Here is a 14,795-nt window from a genome sequence, read left to right as displayed (position 1 = left end):
CATTTTATTTTATATTTTATTTTATTATATTCTATATAGTTTATTAGATTGCAGGCTGTCTCCTCACATCAGTGGACTTGCAGTAGAGGTCCGTGCTGATTCTCTCTCCTCCCTCTCTCTGATCATATGACCACAAACTCTTTCCTCCACTTCCTCAAACTTTGTCCGGCCTCGTCACGCACGTTTCCACCGCTCTGTCTCCAACAAGGCACGAAACGAAACCGAGCGTCAGCACAGACACGTCGGAGCTGTGTGTGTGGAACACCGGGCCCGGCGATGGCAGGTCCGAGGATCGGAGCTGGAGAGAGGGGAGGCCGGCTCAGAGGACACCTTTCGGCCGCCACGCTCCTCACGCTGCTGTCGGCGCTGCTCACCTGCTGCGTCAGGTGTGCGCACTGTGCCAAACCGAGCAACATCGTCCTGATCGTGGCGGACGACCAGGATGTTCAGCTGGGGGGGATGGTGAGTGATCGAAGTGGGGAAGAAGTTGTTGTATGTAGTGATTTCAAAGTTCAGAGTCGGTTCGAGCAGGATCAGAGTCTTTATCATCGAGGTGTGGAAACGAGGCTCCTGAAGTGTGTGTGTGTGTGTGTGTGTGTGTGTGTGTTTGTCTGTGTGTGTGTGTGTTTGTCTGTGTGTGTGTGTGTGTGTGTGTGTGTGTGTGTGTGTTTGTGTGTGTGTGTGTGTTTGTGTGTGTGTGTGTGTTTGTGTGTGTGTGTGTGTTTGTCTGTGTGTGTGTGTGTGTGTGTGTGTGTGTGTGTGTGTGTGTGTGTGTGTGTCTGCAGCCTGTTGTCTTTAAGATAAGACAACTGTTGAATGAGTGAGAGCTCAATCAGAGTTGAACTTAATGAAGAACAAGAAGCAGCTCAAAGGAACCGAGCAGCAAAAGACAGAAAACTTCTAGGAACTCATTAAAGCTTGTGTTTCACCCTGGACACCTGCTCAGGTAACTCATGTCCCGGCTGTTGAGACCATAACAAGGTTCATTAGGAGAAACCAGAGTTAATCCAACAGCTGGTTAGAAGAAAACCACTGCAGCAGTTTACGATCAGTCAGGAACTGTTCATGCGTTCAAGGAACCCGGTTAATCAGGGAAATCGTGTTCCTCAGGTATTTACTGCAGGAAACCGAAGTTTCCCTCTGAAGGTTTGGAGACACTGTCTCTCCACTGCTGGAGCTCTGTCTGTAGAAGGTGTTCAGTCATCCCGAGCTCGTCACAGCCTCTTGGAGACTGAAGGAAAATCCAGAAAATAATAATCAGCTGTGATTCTGAGAACTGATCAAATCTGTGGGAGTAAGTGGAATAGAACGTGTTATATCATGAACTGAACTAGTGCAGCAGTGAATCCACTGTGAATGTTAGAGGACAGTGTTCAGGTTCAGACTCAGTTTGATTTTAGTTTGACTTTTTTTAATAATACAAATAATAAAGAGGAAGAAGAAGAATCATCAGGAGACAGTAACACCGGTAACATACAGTTTGTTGATTGACTGTCGGTCTCCACTAACAGCTCGTAGAGCCTCCGGATTCATTGTTGGATTTATTTATAGAACAAGTCGTCTGCTGGTTTTACATGTCTGTCTGTGGTGGTTTCTGTTTCAGACCCCCATGAAGAAAACTAAAGCCTTAATAGGAGACGCAGGAGCCACATTTGTGAACGCTGTAAGTACATTTACTCAAATTGAACTTAATCTGAAGGCTGCAGGACGACAAACGCGTCAGATCGAACCTGTGATCCATGTGTGATCATGTCTCCGCTCAGTAAACACATCACATGGTTTCATTTAAACAACAGTTCGATGTGAACGTGTTAAATATTTCACAACAAACGCTGATTAACAGAAGTTTAATTCAAATGAGTGAATCACAACTTGACTTGTTCTGCTTTTCTCTCCCTGTAATCATCTCATGACCTCTCTCATTTATCTTGTGACCCCTGTAAACTGTGATCAACTCCCTGAAACATTCAGATCTTTTCAAATTTCACTGCTGCCTGACGACTTCTCATTTTTTCGAACTCCTTCCGTTCTCTTGTTGCTGCTCTCACTTCCTCCTCTGTACAGTTCACGGTGACGCCGCTGTGCTGCCCCAGCAGGAGCAGCATCCTGACGGGTTGGTACCCGCACAACCACGGGGTGAGGAACAACTCCCTGCCCGGGAACTGCTCCAGCCCCCTGTGGCAGAAAGGCCCCGAGGCCAACGCCTTCCCCGTCTACCTCAACAAACACAAGTACCAGACGTTCTTCGCTGGGAAATATCTCAACCAGGTTTGAACACAATGAGCTCGTGTTGTTAGTGAAGATTCAATTAAAACATAGGGGATGGTGATGGGGGGTTTACTGCGACTGTACACGTAGCTAACCTTAGACACCTGGGGGCGGAGGTGTGTCCACACCCACAGCAGCTTCCTGCAGCTATAAGAAGTCATTTCTGGATCTATTAGCAGGTCTGATTCAAGTGTTAGTGTGAGCACGATATAAATGTTGTGGTTGTGTTTGCAAGAGGCCGAGAAGCCGCAGGACGGAGTCTGGTTGGTTAACGGGTCAGTCGGTGGTGGTTGAAGTGTAAGTGGCTGAAAACAGCTGCAGTAAAAACAGCAACAGCTGCATCAGTGAAGGAACCGAGAACCTGGAGACTGATCCGTATTAAAGCTGCTTGATGTCCGTCAATAGTCTCTCCAGGATCTTTAGGAGTTGGCATCACTGCAGGTTTCTGAGCACGCTCAGTGAAGGCGGCCTCACTGTGAGCTCCCGTGGCTGTAGAGACTCAGTTCAGTTTAGTTCAGTTTAGTTTAGTTTAGTTTAGTTTAGTTCAGTTTAGTTCAGTTTAGTTTCTCACGGTTGTGACTGCGTCGTCTCTTCTCTCATCAGTACGGTAAAAAAGAAGCAGGAGATGTCGGCCACGTTCCACCCGGCTGGGACCAGTGGTTTGCATTGGTGAGACACACACACACACACACACACACACACACACACACACACACACACACACACACACACACACACACAGAGTTAAATAAATTCTGTGTCCAAGTGCTTGTGTGATCTCAGCTTTTCCATATGCAGGTGGGGAACTCGCAGTACTACAACTACACACTGTCAGCCAACGGCAAAGAGGAAAAGCACGGAGACAGTTATGAGACGGACTACCTCACAGACCTCATAGTGAGTAGTGGTCCCACTGCTGTGATGACTTCTCCTGGAACTTTGATCAGCAGTATTTTGTGCTTTAAGACGCGTGTGTCGACATTTGTGGGACAATTTATGAGTTCATCTCCAAACATGTGAATCAGCTGTTTGTCAGATGAATCATCAACCACTCGATGCTCAGCGACAACATGTACATTTGAGTATTTGACAGACTTTTGGTTTCTTTGTGTATTTATATAGTCGTTTGTGTGAATGTGTGGCAGGTTTCACATTCCTGCTCCTGTCGTCATCATCAAGATTAAAAATAGTTTACGAGAGATGAACTTTCCTCCTGCACTACAGTAATGTCAGACGGCTCCTCTGTGCTGTGGAGTAAAAGATAATTATACTATTATATAAAACTCATCTTGATGCTCAGTGTACAAACAACAACAAGAGGAAAGTGTTGGAGAAGCCTCACAAACATACATGGAGCTCAGAGCGTCCACATGCTTTTCTAACTCAGTGTTTGTTGTTAACGTCCGATACACGTTGGGCCTGTTTCGTTTCCCTGAAGAGAAAAGTTACGAGTTCTGTGGAAACACGAGCCACGTTCAGTTTGTTCAGACTTGTTTAAAACTGTCAGTCAAAGTCCGACGGTGATGTGTTTACAGCCAAACTCCGGATCTTCAGTTAGATATGTGCCTTTTTCATCTTAATCTCAGAACCTGAACAGCTTTTGCTAAATCCATCAGATTCTCCGCTGTTAAGGAAGTAGTGTAATCACATGAGTGACCTTTGGGCTCTAATCACGCAAGATTCATTTGAGTACCACATGGTGACACACGAGGTTTTCTCTGTGTGGGGAGTTCCCCTGGTCATCAGGAAGTGATTGAAACAGGTGTGGGTCGAGTGTGAGTTCCTCATTCAAAGACAGATTAAAAATAATAACCACACATTTACTAGATACTGCAGCCAACCTACATGGAGGGAGGTGAAATGAAGGTTTATAAGTAGAAGAACTAACAGTTGTTTCACCACCTCCAGCATCGTCTGAATGTTGGAGGATGAAGCAGGAGTGGAGCAGTGATCAGAGACTGAATAAGTTATTATTGGTTAAATCCAGATCTGATCCTGTCTTTACTCAACTCTAATGTGTAGTAGCTGCTCTACGGTGCAGAGATTCACTAAGTGGGAGGAAACATCAGCAGCAGCTTCTCTTGTTTATCCAGAGCTGAAGCAGCAAATGACCCAATCTACTCACTAATCTGCTGCTTCAAAGCTTCGACTGATGTAGATTAGATCCGGGTGCAGAGAGCTGATTATTACTACAGACACATTTAAACATGCTGCCGCTGTTTATTTCCTGATGTCTCACAAGAGAACACAGATGTTGTTATCTCCGCGTGTCGCTTCAACAGTGCTGGTTTATTTCTCCATCCAGACGAACCGGTCCCTTCGTTTCCTGGACGACAGGAGTCCTCAGCATCCCTTCTTCCTGATGCTGTGTCCTCCAGCTCCTCACTCCCCCTGGACGGCAGCGCCTCAGTACCAGAAGGAGTTCGTTGACGTTAAGGCGCCTCGAGACGGGAGCTTTGACAAACCAGGGAAGGTGAGGACGATTCCCATTGAGACTCATATAAAAGCTTCTTGTTAAAGAGTTTGAATTTTTTTTCTGTCTGTGGGTTTCAGGACAAACACTGGCTCCTGCGTCAGCCTGTCAACCCCATGCCGAACAGCTCGATCACCTACCTGGATAATGCGTACAGGAAAAGGTGCGACTGCCAAACGCCTTTTTTTAGCCCTGCTAACAGCGTAGGGTTGGTGGAGTTACTGAATCCCTGTTACAGTCTTATATCTGTGACGGACAGCTGTGCTCCAGGACTCGTTAATACAAATGACTGACGAGTGACCTTCTGTCGTGCAGGTGGCAGACTCTGTTATCTGTGGACGACATGGTGGAGATGCTGGTCAAAAAGCTGGAGAGTATAAAAGAACTGAACAATACCTACATCTTCTACACCTCAGACAACGGCTACCACACAGGTCCGAACGTCTTAAACCCTTTTCAGGCTGAGATCATCCTGCACTTGAAGCTTCTTCCTGGACTTGTCCTATTCAGGGCTCTTCAGTGATCAGCTGTTCTCTCTGTTGCAGGTCAGTTCTCTCTGCCCATTGACAAGCGGCAGCTGTATGAATTTGACATCAGGATCCCGCTCATGGTCCGAGGTCCAGGCATCAAACCAAACCAGACGCTGCAGGTCACAGCCAGTCCCTCACTTCATCTCTTCAAAACTGTAGCTGTGATCCTTTGTTTGAGTTTGTTTTGTGACTCCTTCAGGCTCCAGTGCTGCACATCGACCTGGCTCCCACCATACTGGACATATCTGGGATCAACGTGTCCTCTGTGAATGTGGACGGGCAGTCGTTTCTTTCTCAGATGGTCGCTTCCTTCTTTAAACAACATGCCATGTTTCTCTTGAGCTTCACTTTTTCCTGGTCTTAACTAACTTCTGTGAATCTCTCTCCGTCAGGCCCCCTCACTGCGTAACGGCACCACACGACCATTCTTCCTTGTTGAGTACAGCGGAGAGGGAAACCCAACGACAGACCCCGCCTGTCCAAGGCTAGGACCTGGACTGTCTGTGAGTAGATCAGAGGAACATTCGATTTGACATCGAGTGGAACAAGTTTGTCGTATGATTCAGTAAAACGGGTCACAAGAAACGTGGGAAAGTGTGAAAGAGAATCTGCCTTTACAGCAGCTTTAACAGGACGTTAAACATGTTCAGGGGCCAAACTGGGGAGGTGACGCTGGTCCAATGACTGGAAAAACCGACGGAGCCCTTTTTAATAAACTTTGCTGTAACTTTGATCTGAAAACACGTTTTGAAGAAGCTGCAGCATTAACTCAACTCCTCGCTTTCTGCAGCAATGTTTCCCAGACTGTGTGTGTGAAGACGCCTACAACAACACCTACGCCTGCGTCCGCACCCTCAACAGCAAACACAACCTGCAATACTGCGAGTTTGCAGACACCGAGGTACGGCACAGCTCCGATCACTGCAGGATTTTAGTGGTGTGTGTGTGTGTGTGTGTGTGTGACTCGTTTAGTGATGACACAACTGTTTCCTCATTGTGTCTCCAGTCGTTTGTAGAAGTTTACAACCTGACGTCGGACCCCCACCAGCTGGAGAACATCCTGAAGAAGGTGGATCCCTCCGTCCTGCAGGTGATGAACCAGCGGCTCATTAAGCTTCAGTCCTGTGTGGGCGACAGCTGCAGGGACGTCAAGTAAAGAGGAGACGCTGCAGTTTACACATGATGTAGCTGCCAAACGTGAAGGTGGAGCCGAGGTATCTGCTCAAAGTAACAGTAAGGGAGGAGTCACTGATCACAGGAGGAAAAGCACAGCGTAAACACAAAGTTACACTGAGTCACTTTTGACAGAGACGATGATTATATGAGATTCTGTTGATAGAGCTCGACCCGTTTCTGTAACACGTGTGCTTTTCCTGCTATGATGAGTTAAGATGTCTGCAGTGAAAGTTTCCTTTGAGATGCAGTCAGGTCCGTTCTCCCTTCTTCCAGTGCAGGATTCACTCTGCTGTGTCGGTTAATGTGTTTCTGCACTGTGCTGTTCTTTAAACACTTCGACCAATCACAGAAACTAAATGATGCTAAGATTTGTCACGTGGGGAGAATGCACAACTGAAGGTTTGCTGCAGCTCCGAACGTGTTATTAAAGGGATAGTTCTGCCTTTTCGAACCAGTGTTCGTACCACCTCTCGTGTCTTTGTCTGTAGTTGGATTAATTTAGGAAACAGCTGATCCAGAAGAACTACTGCTCTGTTTTTTAAATCAGTTCCATCTAATGAATTAAGGATGAGCTTTAAAGCTGCCGGTGACTGCTGACCTGTGGAGGGAGCCGTCGAGCTGTTTCCCTTTGTTTCTGCCTCTGTCTTCACTCAGTAATTAGTGAGAGTGGGATTGATCTCATTTAACTCTTCTCCAACACGTCGAGCTGCCTCTGTTTCCTCTTCTTTTATCTCTGCTGCACTTTTCAGTGGACGGACTGTGTCCAGTTATTGCTGTCACATCATTTTAAAGGTTTTAATCCTGGTGTTTGGTTATTACATTATTTTACAGCGAGTGTTAAGTGACTTTTTTAACAGTGGAGGAAAATGCTGTGTTGATGAGTTCTGTAATTGTGAGTCGGGGACTTTGAATGAACGCTTTAATCTCTTGAGCCTTGTTATTTGCACTGATGACGTGCATGGGCCTTTAAATGTGAATGTATTTGCACTGTGATTAAATTAATTAAAATTAATCAAAATGCACTTGTCCTGTGGGTATTTGGGAAAGAAGAGCAACACAGCACAAACAGTACCAGACCTTTTATAAGCAGTATAATAAACATTTAATAATCTTTAATCACTAATGAATGTAGCAACAGCAACGTCTCCTATGAAATTATATTTTATATTTGACTATATTATGATTTATTAAGTTTATACAGAAGCTTTTACTGAGGAGAGCTGCTCATAAATCCACCAACATGTCAGCTTCATGTTTATCTGCTGCCTACAAATGTGAAATACAGGGTGTTAAATGTCATCACTTTTTGTGACTAATGTGAATTTTCTTTTTATCATAAGTGCTTAAGATTAATGTAAAACCTAAAATATAATCAGAATACAAACCTGTCAGTGTCTTACAGGCTTCCAACCTGTTAATTTATTGCATAATGAGAAAATAAAATGATTGTTTCTTCCCACTGTCCGTTGATTTTTATTTTAATGAGTGTTGTGTAAATTATTGAATTACTTTACAACTAATTAAGATTTAGAAAGATTCACAAAAGTTAGTTAAGACCAGGAAAAACATGAAAAACTATTTTCCTTACTTTTAAACCCTTTTGTGTTTCAGTGTCGACACGTGCGCTTCAGACAAAGCAATAAGATCTTTTCAGCAATTTTTTTCTCCTTTAATATACGTTACTTACTAATGAGCAAATCTGATTTTTAAACACTTATCAGTGTATTTAGTGTTATTTCTATTAAGAAAAAATAACAGCAACATGAATTTAGTGTAACTCACTGTGACCTAGTATAAGTGAGCTAATCACAGAATAATTACCCTGTAATTGTTCCATAGTTCAAATAAAATTACAACCAATTAGTGCAATTTTTAGTAAAATGAGTTCTAATTTCCAGGTTATTTTATAAAAAGTTTTCCACTGATTTACAAACCTCGATGATCAAAGGAAACTGTTCCACACATATTGTTTCATTTACACATCGACTAATGTAATTTATTTAATTCTGAGAATTAGTTTTACAAAATAAGAACATGTCGGTAGCACTGACACCAGAAAGTGTTTTTACAAGAGCAATATCCACATGGTGTACTGCACTCAGAGGTACTTGTACACAGCTTTATCCTGCATGGTCTGAATCTCTAACTTGACAGGACATTTGTAGAAGTGGGACAACAGAGACTCTGAATATCCTATTAAGAAGTAAAACTTCTGTGGCTGCAGTTTCTGTAGCATCAAAGCGCACACTATGAGCATGTTGCCGCGTCTTTTGATCACGATCTCATTGGCCAGGCAGTTGTGGAACGTCCCGAACATGAATCTCCTTATGAACACATCCTCTACAGCTCGCTCAGCTGCTCCCTCTTCTCCTTTGAGGTTACCTAGAAGAAACGAGGAGAGTTGTCCTGAGACATATCGTACAATGTGCGATGAGAATGCAGATGCATGTGGTTCGCATGCAGGCGATGTAAGACAGACAGACTACACTGACCTTCAGCTGCTGTAAGCACTGCAGGATTTACAGTATTCTGTCTATTCTGCATTTTCAAACATGCCATATGAGCTGCATTTTTTATTACATGAAGGAGGTTTCTTCAGTCAAAGCCAGCCTGTCAAGTTGCTCTTAAACAGTCGTACTTACTGGTGTGCTGTGACAGCCATCCTTTGCGGTGGCCAATGTAATGAGGCTGAAGTGCTTTTTCATAGGTCAAAGGTTTGTCTCCTTTCCCAACGCGGACACGAGCTGCTCGGTTCTACACAACAAAACACAAAGAGGGAAAAGGTCAATATGTCAAGAAAAACAGATGCGATTCTCTGTTCTAAAACAAAAACATACATTCACATAGTGCTGAACTGAATGAATCCAATACAACAGCCGGTCTCTAGATCCTGTTTTTTCCTGAGGTCATATTTGGTGACCAACAGGTTCTGAAGTGACTGTTTGACTCCCGGTCACCTCCCTGACTGAGGACAAACAGCTGACTTATAGCAGTCCTGGTTCTTCCAAACATGCTCCATTTCAGAATAATTGGGGCCATTATAGTCCTGGGAACACTCAGAGCTTTAGAAGCGTTTTTCTTTAGTCTTAACCTAATCTGCGCTTTGCCAAATTTTACAATGGAGATCTATGGAGAGCTGCTTGGAGCGACGGGAATTGTCGACTGTCTTTCTAAACTATTTTCAATCAACTCAATTTGCCAGAGGTGGAAAAATCTAAGTAATCACAACTGGTACTGTTTCACCTCTGTACATGAAATGTTTCAGTTTGACATAAAAAAAAATGTCTGTGAAACATCATGATGATGATGATGATGATGATGATCACAGCTTTTACCTTGCAGCACACTGCAGTGACATGGAGACCTCTGCTTCCAGATGAGCTGCATAATGAGCCGGACCTGGACAAAGAGCTCTGCAGAGAAAACACAGAAACACACTGAGAACAAAACAATCAGTAAGATCTCTCACATCAGTGTCCTAAAACATATATACTGCTCTGAAACTGTGCAGCTGAATCAACCACAGTATATACGTGTACAATGTTAACACGATTTTAAAGAAACTAGTTAAGATGAGTTAGTTTTAACTAATGTTTTACCTGTAACGTGAACCTCACCGCGCTGCTGAAGGACACCGCCATGTTTGCGTCAATATGTCACGTGATACCTAAGAAAGCAAACACACATCTCTTATTTATCTTCCAGAGCAGTTAATGGTATAGATTTTAAAACAATTAAATCCTTTTGAGCACTGTGTTGATTATAACTCTTGTAAAAATGGCAAAAAGTGTTTTTCGTGAAAACGGTGCCTATAAACCGGAACTGTTTATTCGTTGGTCTGGCATCTGTTTTCACCGGACGACTTTCCACTGGTACCAACCGGATGAAAAATAATAAAATAGTTTGGGGACTAGCTAGCTTTTAGTAAATGGATTATTATACTCGTCATTGTTGTTAATTGTACATTAATGTGAATATTATCCTTTTGACGGTGTTTACGATTTTTTGTGCCAATTATTTTTACCAAACATTCGTCTTTTTAAACACCGTGCACATATTTTGAAAACGCACGAGCGGAAGTGTTAATATTGTTCTGGAAGGAGCGACTCGGCCTCTGAGAGTCTTCACCCAGAAAGTCCCACTTGTTATAAATGTAGATTTCTTAAAAGCTTTTAAATTATTTTCGTACGTTAATGTAGGTTGAAATCATTTACTTCGACCGTTAAAGCGTTTAAAGCCGCCATGTCGTCGCCGCTGGAGATGACGGAGATGTACGACAACGCTCTGCTGGGGATTCTGCAGCACGTTGGAAACATTCAGGACTTTCTGCAGGTTTATTTTGGGTTTTTGTACCGAAAGACGGACTTTTATCGTCTGTTGTCAAGTCCCAACGACAAGATGGGCTTCCCCCCCGGTGTGGCGGAGAAGATGGTGCAGAAGGTGAAGTTTGTCAACTCTAGCTGTCAGATAAAGAAGGTCTCTAAAGTAATTTGACCTAAGTAACGTTACAGTTTGTGAACATGAGTCCAGAGTATTTACCATTAAATATTCATATCTTATAAAACTTGTGAAGTTCGCCTCCTTCTCCCTTACATGTATTAAAATATCTGCAGTTGAAGTTATATGGAGGAGATTTAGTTCACATTATGTCATCTGGCTGCTCATTCTAGCCAGGATTGGTTCACCTGCTCCTCCAGAACTCGTCCAGATGATGAGACAAGGTGTTCTCTCCCTCTTTAAGTGTCCGTTCCTGTCCACATTGGGCCTATGTTAGATCCACTGAGACAGTTTTCGTGTCAGCCAAACTCTACAGTGGCAGCTAATTACTGTTTGTGTTAATTATGTGAAGACCAGATAATCTTTTACTCCTTCTTCAGACGTTTAAGCTGTTTGAGAAGCTGGCAGAGCAAGACAGAGAGAGACTGAGTGAGCTGCAAAAGAGAGAGGAGACTAGATGTGTTCCTCCAGCAGTTCAGGAGCTGGAAGTCACCGCAGAGCCGGAGGAGACGGGAGAGCAGAGCTCAGAGGCAGCACCAATGGAGAGCTCCGCTGTGGATGCAGGTGATGTTTTGGCTCCTGTCGAACCGAACGCCAGCTCTCAACCTGATGCCAGCAGCAGCAGCAGCAGCAGCAGCAGCAGCAGCCGCAGCCGCCAAGGACCGGTACCTCATGGAGACCAGGCAGCTGCAGCCAGCACAAACCCGTCAGAAGAGTGAGCATCATGTTTTATCCAGCAGAGCTTTTTGTTTTTATTAGTGAATCAAATCACACTTTGTGCATTGTTATTAAATAAATTATTTACAGTGACAAAGTATTTCGTACACCCCTCCACCTTCTGAATTGATCATTTTTATGTAGTTTTCTTTCTACACTCAAAACCTTAATGACATAATGACAAAGTTGACATTTTTCATAATGTATTAAAATACCAGAAAAAGGAGCAAGCTAAGTCTACAGGCTTGTAACACCTGCAGACATAACCAATATCAGCATCTGATCATAAGAAACCATCATACTGTGTGTACACAAGAACAAACTGCCTCAGAACACTCTCTGTGCACGTGTCTGTGTTGTGTTTCAGGAGTCAGGACAAGTTTCAGTATGATCCTGACAGCTACAATGGGGCGGTGAGGGAAAACTACAGCTGGTCTCAGGACTACACTGATGTGGAGGTCCGCGTGTTTGTACCCAAGACAGTTGTTAAGGGCAGACAGGTACACGAAGCCCACCAGTTGTAGCAGATATTCTGTCCTTTCAGTGACTTTAGCTGTGTCTTATTCTCGTTTCATTGGTGTCATCAGGTCAGTGTTAGTCTGCAGACCAGCAGTGTGCGAGTGTGTGTGAGGGACGGAGCTGAAGAAAAAGCACTGTTGGAAGGAGAATTCACACACAAGATCAACACAGAAAACTCTCTGTGGAGTCTGGAGCCTGGAAAATGTTGTAGTGGTGAGTGTGGTGCAAGAAGTACTCTGACATTTTACTGATACTGTACAGTATAGAAATAAGAGCATATAGTTGAAGTAAAAGTGCAAAAGTGTTCGCAGCGAATGATGAATTAAACTGAGATGTATAAAACCCACACACTGACTCAGTATTCACACTTTATAAACTGTTGAATAGTTGGTGTATAAAATAAAACAATAAAAAATCCTTATTTCATTTATATATTAATAATGTTTTTCTAATTGATTGATCCAGTCTAAATTAATCTCATGATTTATCTGTTATTGTTGAGCTTTCACTCTTGATTTAGCAGGTTTTATGCTAAATGGGTTAATGTGGATCTGTGTTTGATGTCAGCTGTCGCTCAGTAAGACCTCTGAGGTTTGGTGGAATGCGGTGCTGAAAGGGGAGAAGGAGATCGACATAAACCAAATTAACCGTGAGCGCTCCATGGCGTCTGTCGACGAGGAGGAGCACGCTGTACTAGACCGACTCACATTTGACTACCATCAGAAGCTGCAGGGTAAACCACAGAGTCACGAGATGGTGAGGACCCAAATGTATAAGCCGGACTGTGCTAGACAGAAGTGATTAAACCACTCGTAACTACTATGGTTACGAGTGGTTCGGTTCGTGTGTCTGTGGCAGACTGTCTGCAGTGCCAGTTAACCATCACTTCAGTATTACCGTGTAGTTGAATTTACACATTTTACAACAAACAATAACATCGGGAGCAGTTATCATGGATCACAGTCAATGGGACAGAATAACAAATACAGTAATTATATATTAACATTTTCTAAACTTCATTCATTTTTCCTGTGTGTGTGTATAAATATACACAGAGAAATTTAGCTCTTAAATTGGGTTTAGATTGTTCATAAAAGGACTAAAAAAGTCTAATTTTAATGTTGTTGAACCTGCAGAAACGCTGTGTTAGAGAAACATTACAGGTCTGAACCAGGAAGTCTGACAACTTGACTTTCAGTTTTAAAATCGCCTTGGTCATTTATTCAGACGTGTAAACAGATCTCTCCTGCAGATGTCACTGTAGTCTGTATCAGCATAAAGGTGCGTGTTAAACATCTGTCTTCATGTCTGTTCACAGAAAGTGCACGAGATGCTGAAGAAAGGCTGGGACGCTGAAGGCTCGCCATTCAAAGGGCAGCAGTTCGACCCCTCCATGTTTGACATCCCCCCCAGTGCGGTGCAGTTCTGAGACGCAGCCGAACATGAACTGGATCTTTGATTCACAGAAGAGTTTGTAGTGAAGCTGCCCCACTGAAGCTGGAGGGCGGGACGGGAAACGGATGACAGACATTAATTTGATGTTTTGACAGTTTGAAATCTGATGAATATGTGTAGTCTGTTAACGGTTTGCTCTTAATTTAATAACAGCTCTTCAGTGCCTCCATGTTCGTCTGACTCATTCTGTTATTTTCTATCTCTCATTGTTATTAGGTGTCAGTTTTATTTATCATTCTCAGCCAGGTGTTGCTGGTTAGCAGCTCAACAAACTGCTAAAAGTAGAAAAATCAACTGAAGCGAACAATAAAATGTACATGACTTCACTTTTACTGAACTTCTTTTATTTAAAAGGCTTTTAAATACCAGAGATCTGCAGAGAATGAAAGCAGCTGAAGCAGCAGAACTACAACAGAGTTTTGGTTTTAGTTATTTGCATTTTATTGGATGCTGGTGAAGGTTCTCAGTCACCTGGAACTTGACTAAACTGGATACTACTCATCTGAGTAGCTTCTTCAGTCAGATGTTGAGTGGAGACATCAGATTTATCCTCCATGGTGGATTCATGGGAAACATTTCAACATAACAAGAAAGAAAGAAAAGTCCAGCTGTCGTCACTCAGCTTCCACATGTAAAATGAAGAAAATGTTATTTCTGCCTTCACAGGTCGAGGAGGATTAGAAGAAAGTCGGACATGATAAACATCATTTTATGTAGCAGGAATATGTAGATCTGTAGAACTGCTGTCCAGGTTGTAAATCCACTAGAGGCATCTTTCTGATACAACAAGAAACATCAGACAAAACAAGTTGTGCTGATGGAGGGTGAACATTAAACTGATAATGAATAAATTCATTAATTACAGCTCTGTCTTGTTACAGTCACACTATAATCTGACATAAAGGCAGAACATTAATGTTCACCTGTTCCTAAGAGCTGTAGTCTTACAGACACTCATTCACATTCACTCCAGTTATTAATGATGGTGAAGTATCTTACGTGATGTCATCTCTCCATCTTTCCACTCAGCTGATGGAAAGAATGACTTGATAATGTACTAACTAGTGAGACGAAGAAGAGAGATGGAAAGATGAAAAGACGCCGAGCAGCTAAATGAAAGCATCAGCTAGAGGCGGGAAATGGTAAAAGGAAAAAACTCT

The 14,795-nt window shown here is 43.0% G+C and overlaps 3 protein-coding genes across 4 annotated transcripts; 2 read left to right on the top strand and 1 right to left on the bottom strand.

Moving 5' to 3' along the window:
- Positions 1–142: 142 nt before the first annotated feature.
- LOC113159150 (N-acetylglucosamine-6-sulfatase-like) lies at positions 143–7,904 on the top strand. Of its 2 annotated transcripts, XM_026355696.1 has the most exons (14): positions 143–283; positions 314–462; positions 1,604–1,663; positions 2,065–2,268; positions 2,872–2,937; positions 3,067–3,165; positions 4,574–4,741; positions 4,822–4,904; positions 5,057–5,175; positions 5,287–5,390; positions 5,471–5,572; positions 5,664–5,774; positions 6,062–6,172; positions 6,278–7,904. In XM_026355696.1, exons 1-14 carry the CDS (start codon positions 277–279, stop codon positions 6,425–6,427), a joined length of 1,533 nt encoding a protein of 510 aa, XP_026211481.1. In that variant the 5' UTR covers positions 143–276; the 3' UTR covers positions 6,428–7,904. The 2 variants fall into 2 exon arrangements, with proteins under 2 accessions (XP_026211481.1, XP_026211480.1); XM_026355695.1 differs by having other exon boundaries at positions 143–462.
- Positions 7,905–8,012: 108 nt separating this feature from the next.
- LOC113159152 (28S ribosomal protein S24, mitochondrial-like) lies at positions 8,013–10,094 on the bottom strand. The gene is made up of 4 exons (XM_026355698.1): positions 10,047–10,094; positions 9,783–9,860; positions 9,090–9,201; positions 8,013–8,829 (listed from the first exon to the last, which is right to left on the bottom strand). Exons 1-4 carry the CDS (start codon positions 10,086–10,088, stop codon positions 8,546–8,548), a joined length of 516 nt encoding a protein of 171 aa, XP_026211483.1. The 5' UTR covers positions 10,089–10,094; the 3' UTR covers positions 8,013–8,545.
- A 303-nt stretch (positions 10,095–10,397) lies between these two features.
- Positions 10,398–13,961, top strand: LOC113158487 (nudC domain-containing protein 3-like). The gene is made up of 6 exons (XM_026354414.1): positions 10,398–10,887; positions 11,325–11,659; positions 12,029–12,161; positions 12,249–12,404; positions 12,748–12,936; positions 13,499–13,961. Exons 1-6 carry the CDS (start codon positions 10,690–10,692, stop codon positions 13,607–13,609), a joined length of 1,122 nt encoding a protein of 373 aa, XP_026210199.1. The 5' UTR covers positions 10,398–10,689; the 3' UTR covers positions 13,610–13,961.
- Positions 13,962–14,795: the final 834 nt, after the last annotated feature.

This window comes from Anabas testudineus, chromosome 12 (genome assembly GCF_900324465.2).
Source record: "Anabas testudineus chromosome 12, fAnaTes1.2, whole genome shotgun sequence".
Classification (NCBI taxonomy): Eukaryota; Metazoa; Chordata; class Actinopteri; order Anabantiformes; family Anabantidae; genus Anabas; species Anabas testudineus.
This window is presented reverse-complemented; position numbering and strand designations above follow the sequence as displayed.

Bases quoted from the DNA above. Each gene is read 5' to 3' on its own strand.
- LOC113159152 (XM_026355698.1), bottom strand. From the start codon at position 10,088: ATGGCGGTGTCCTTCAGCAGCGCGGTGAGGTTCACGTTACAG. The intron at 9,861-10,046 runs GTAAAACATTAG...TTTTCTCTGCAG, and splicing joins CGGTGAGGTTCACGTTACAG to AGCTCTTTGTCCAGGTCCGG. The intron at 8,830-9,089 runs GTAAGTACGACT...CGTTTCTTCTAG, and splicing joins ATGGCTGTCACAGCACACCA to GTAACCTCAAAGGAGAAGAG.
- LOC113158487 (XM_026354414.1), top strand. From the start codon at position 10,690: ATGTCGTCGCCGCTGGAGATGACGGAGATGTACGACAACGCTCTGCTG. The intron at 10,888-11,324 runs GTGAAGTTTGTC...CTCCTTCTTCAG, and splicing joins CGGAGAAGATGGTGCAGAAG to ACGTTTAAGCTGTTTGAGAA. The intron at 11,660-12,028 runs GTGAGCATCATG...GTTGTGTTTCAG, and splicing joins AGCACAAACCCGTCAGAAGA to GAGTCAGGACAAGTTTCAGT.
- LOC113159150 (XM_026355695.1), top strand. From the start codon at position 277: ATGGCAGGTCCGAGGATCGGAGCTGGAGAGAGGGGAGGCCGGCTCAGA. The intron at 463-1,603 runs GTGAGTGATCGA...TTTCTGTTTCAG, and splicing joins ATGTTCAGCTGGGGGGGATG to ACCCCCATGAAGAAAACTAA. The intron at 4,905-5,056 runs GTGCGACTGCCA...TCTGTCGTGCAG, and splicing joins GATAATGCGTACAGGAAAAG to GTGGCAGACTCTGTTATCTG.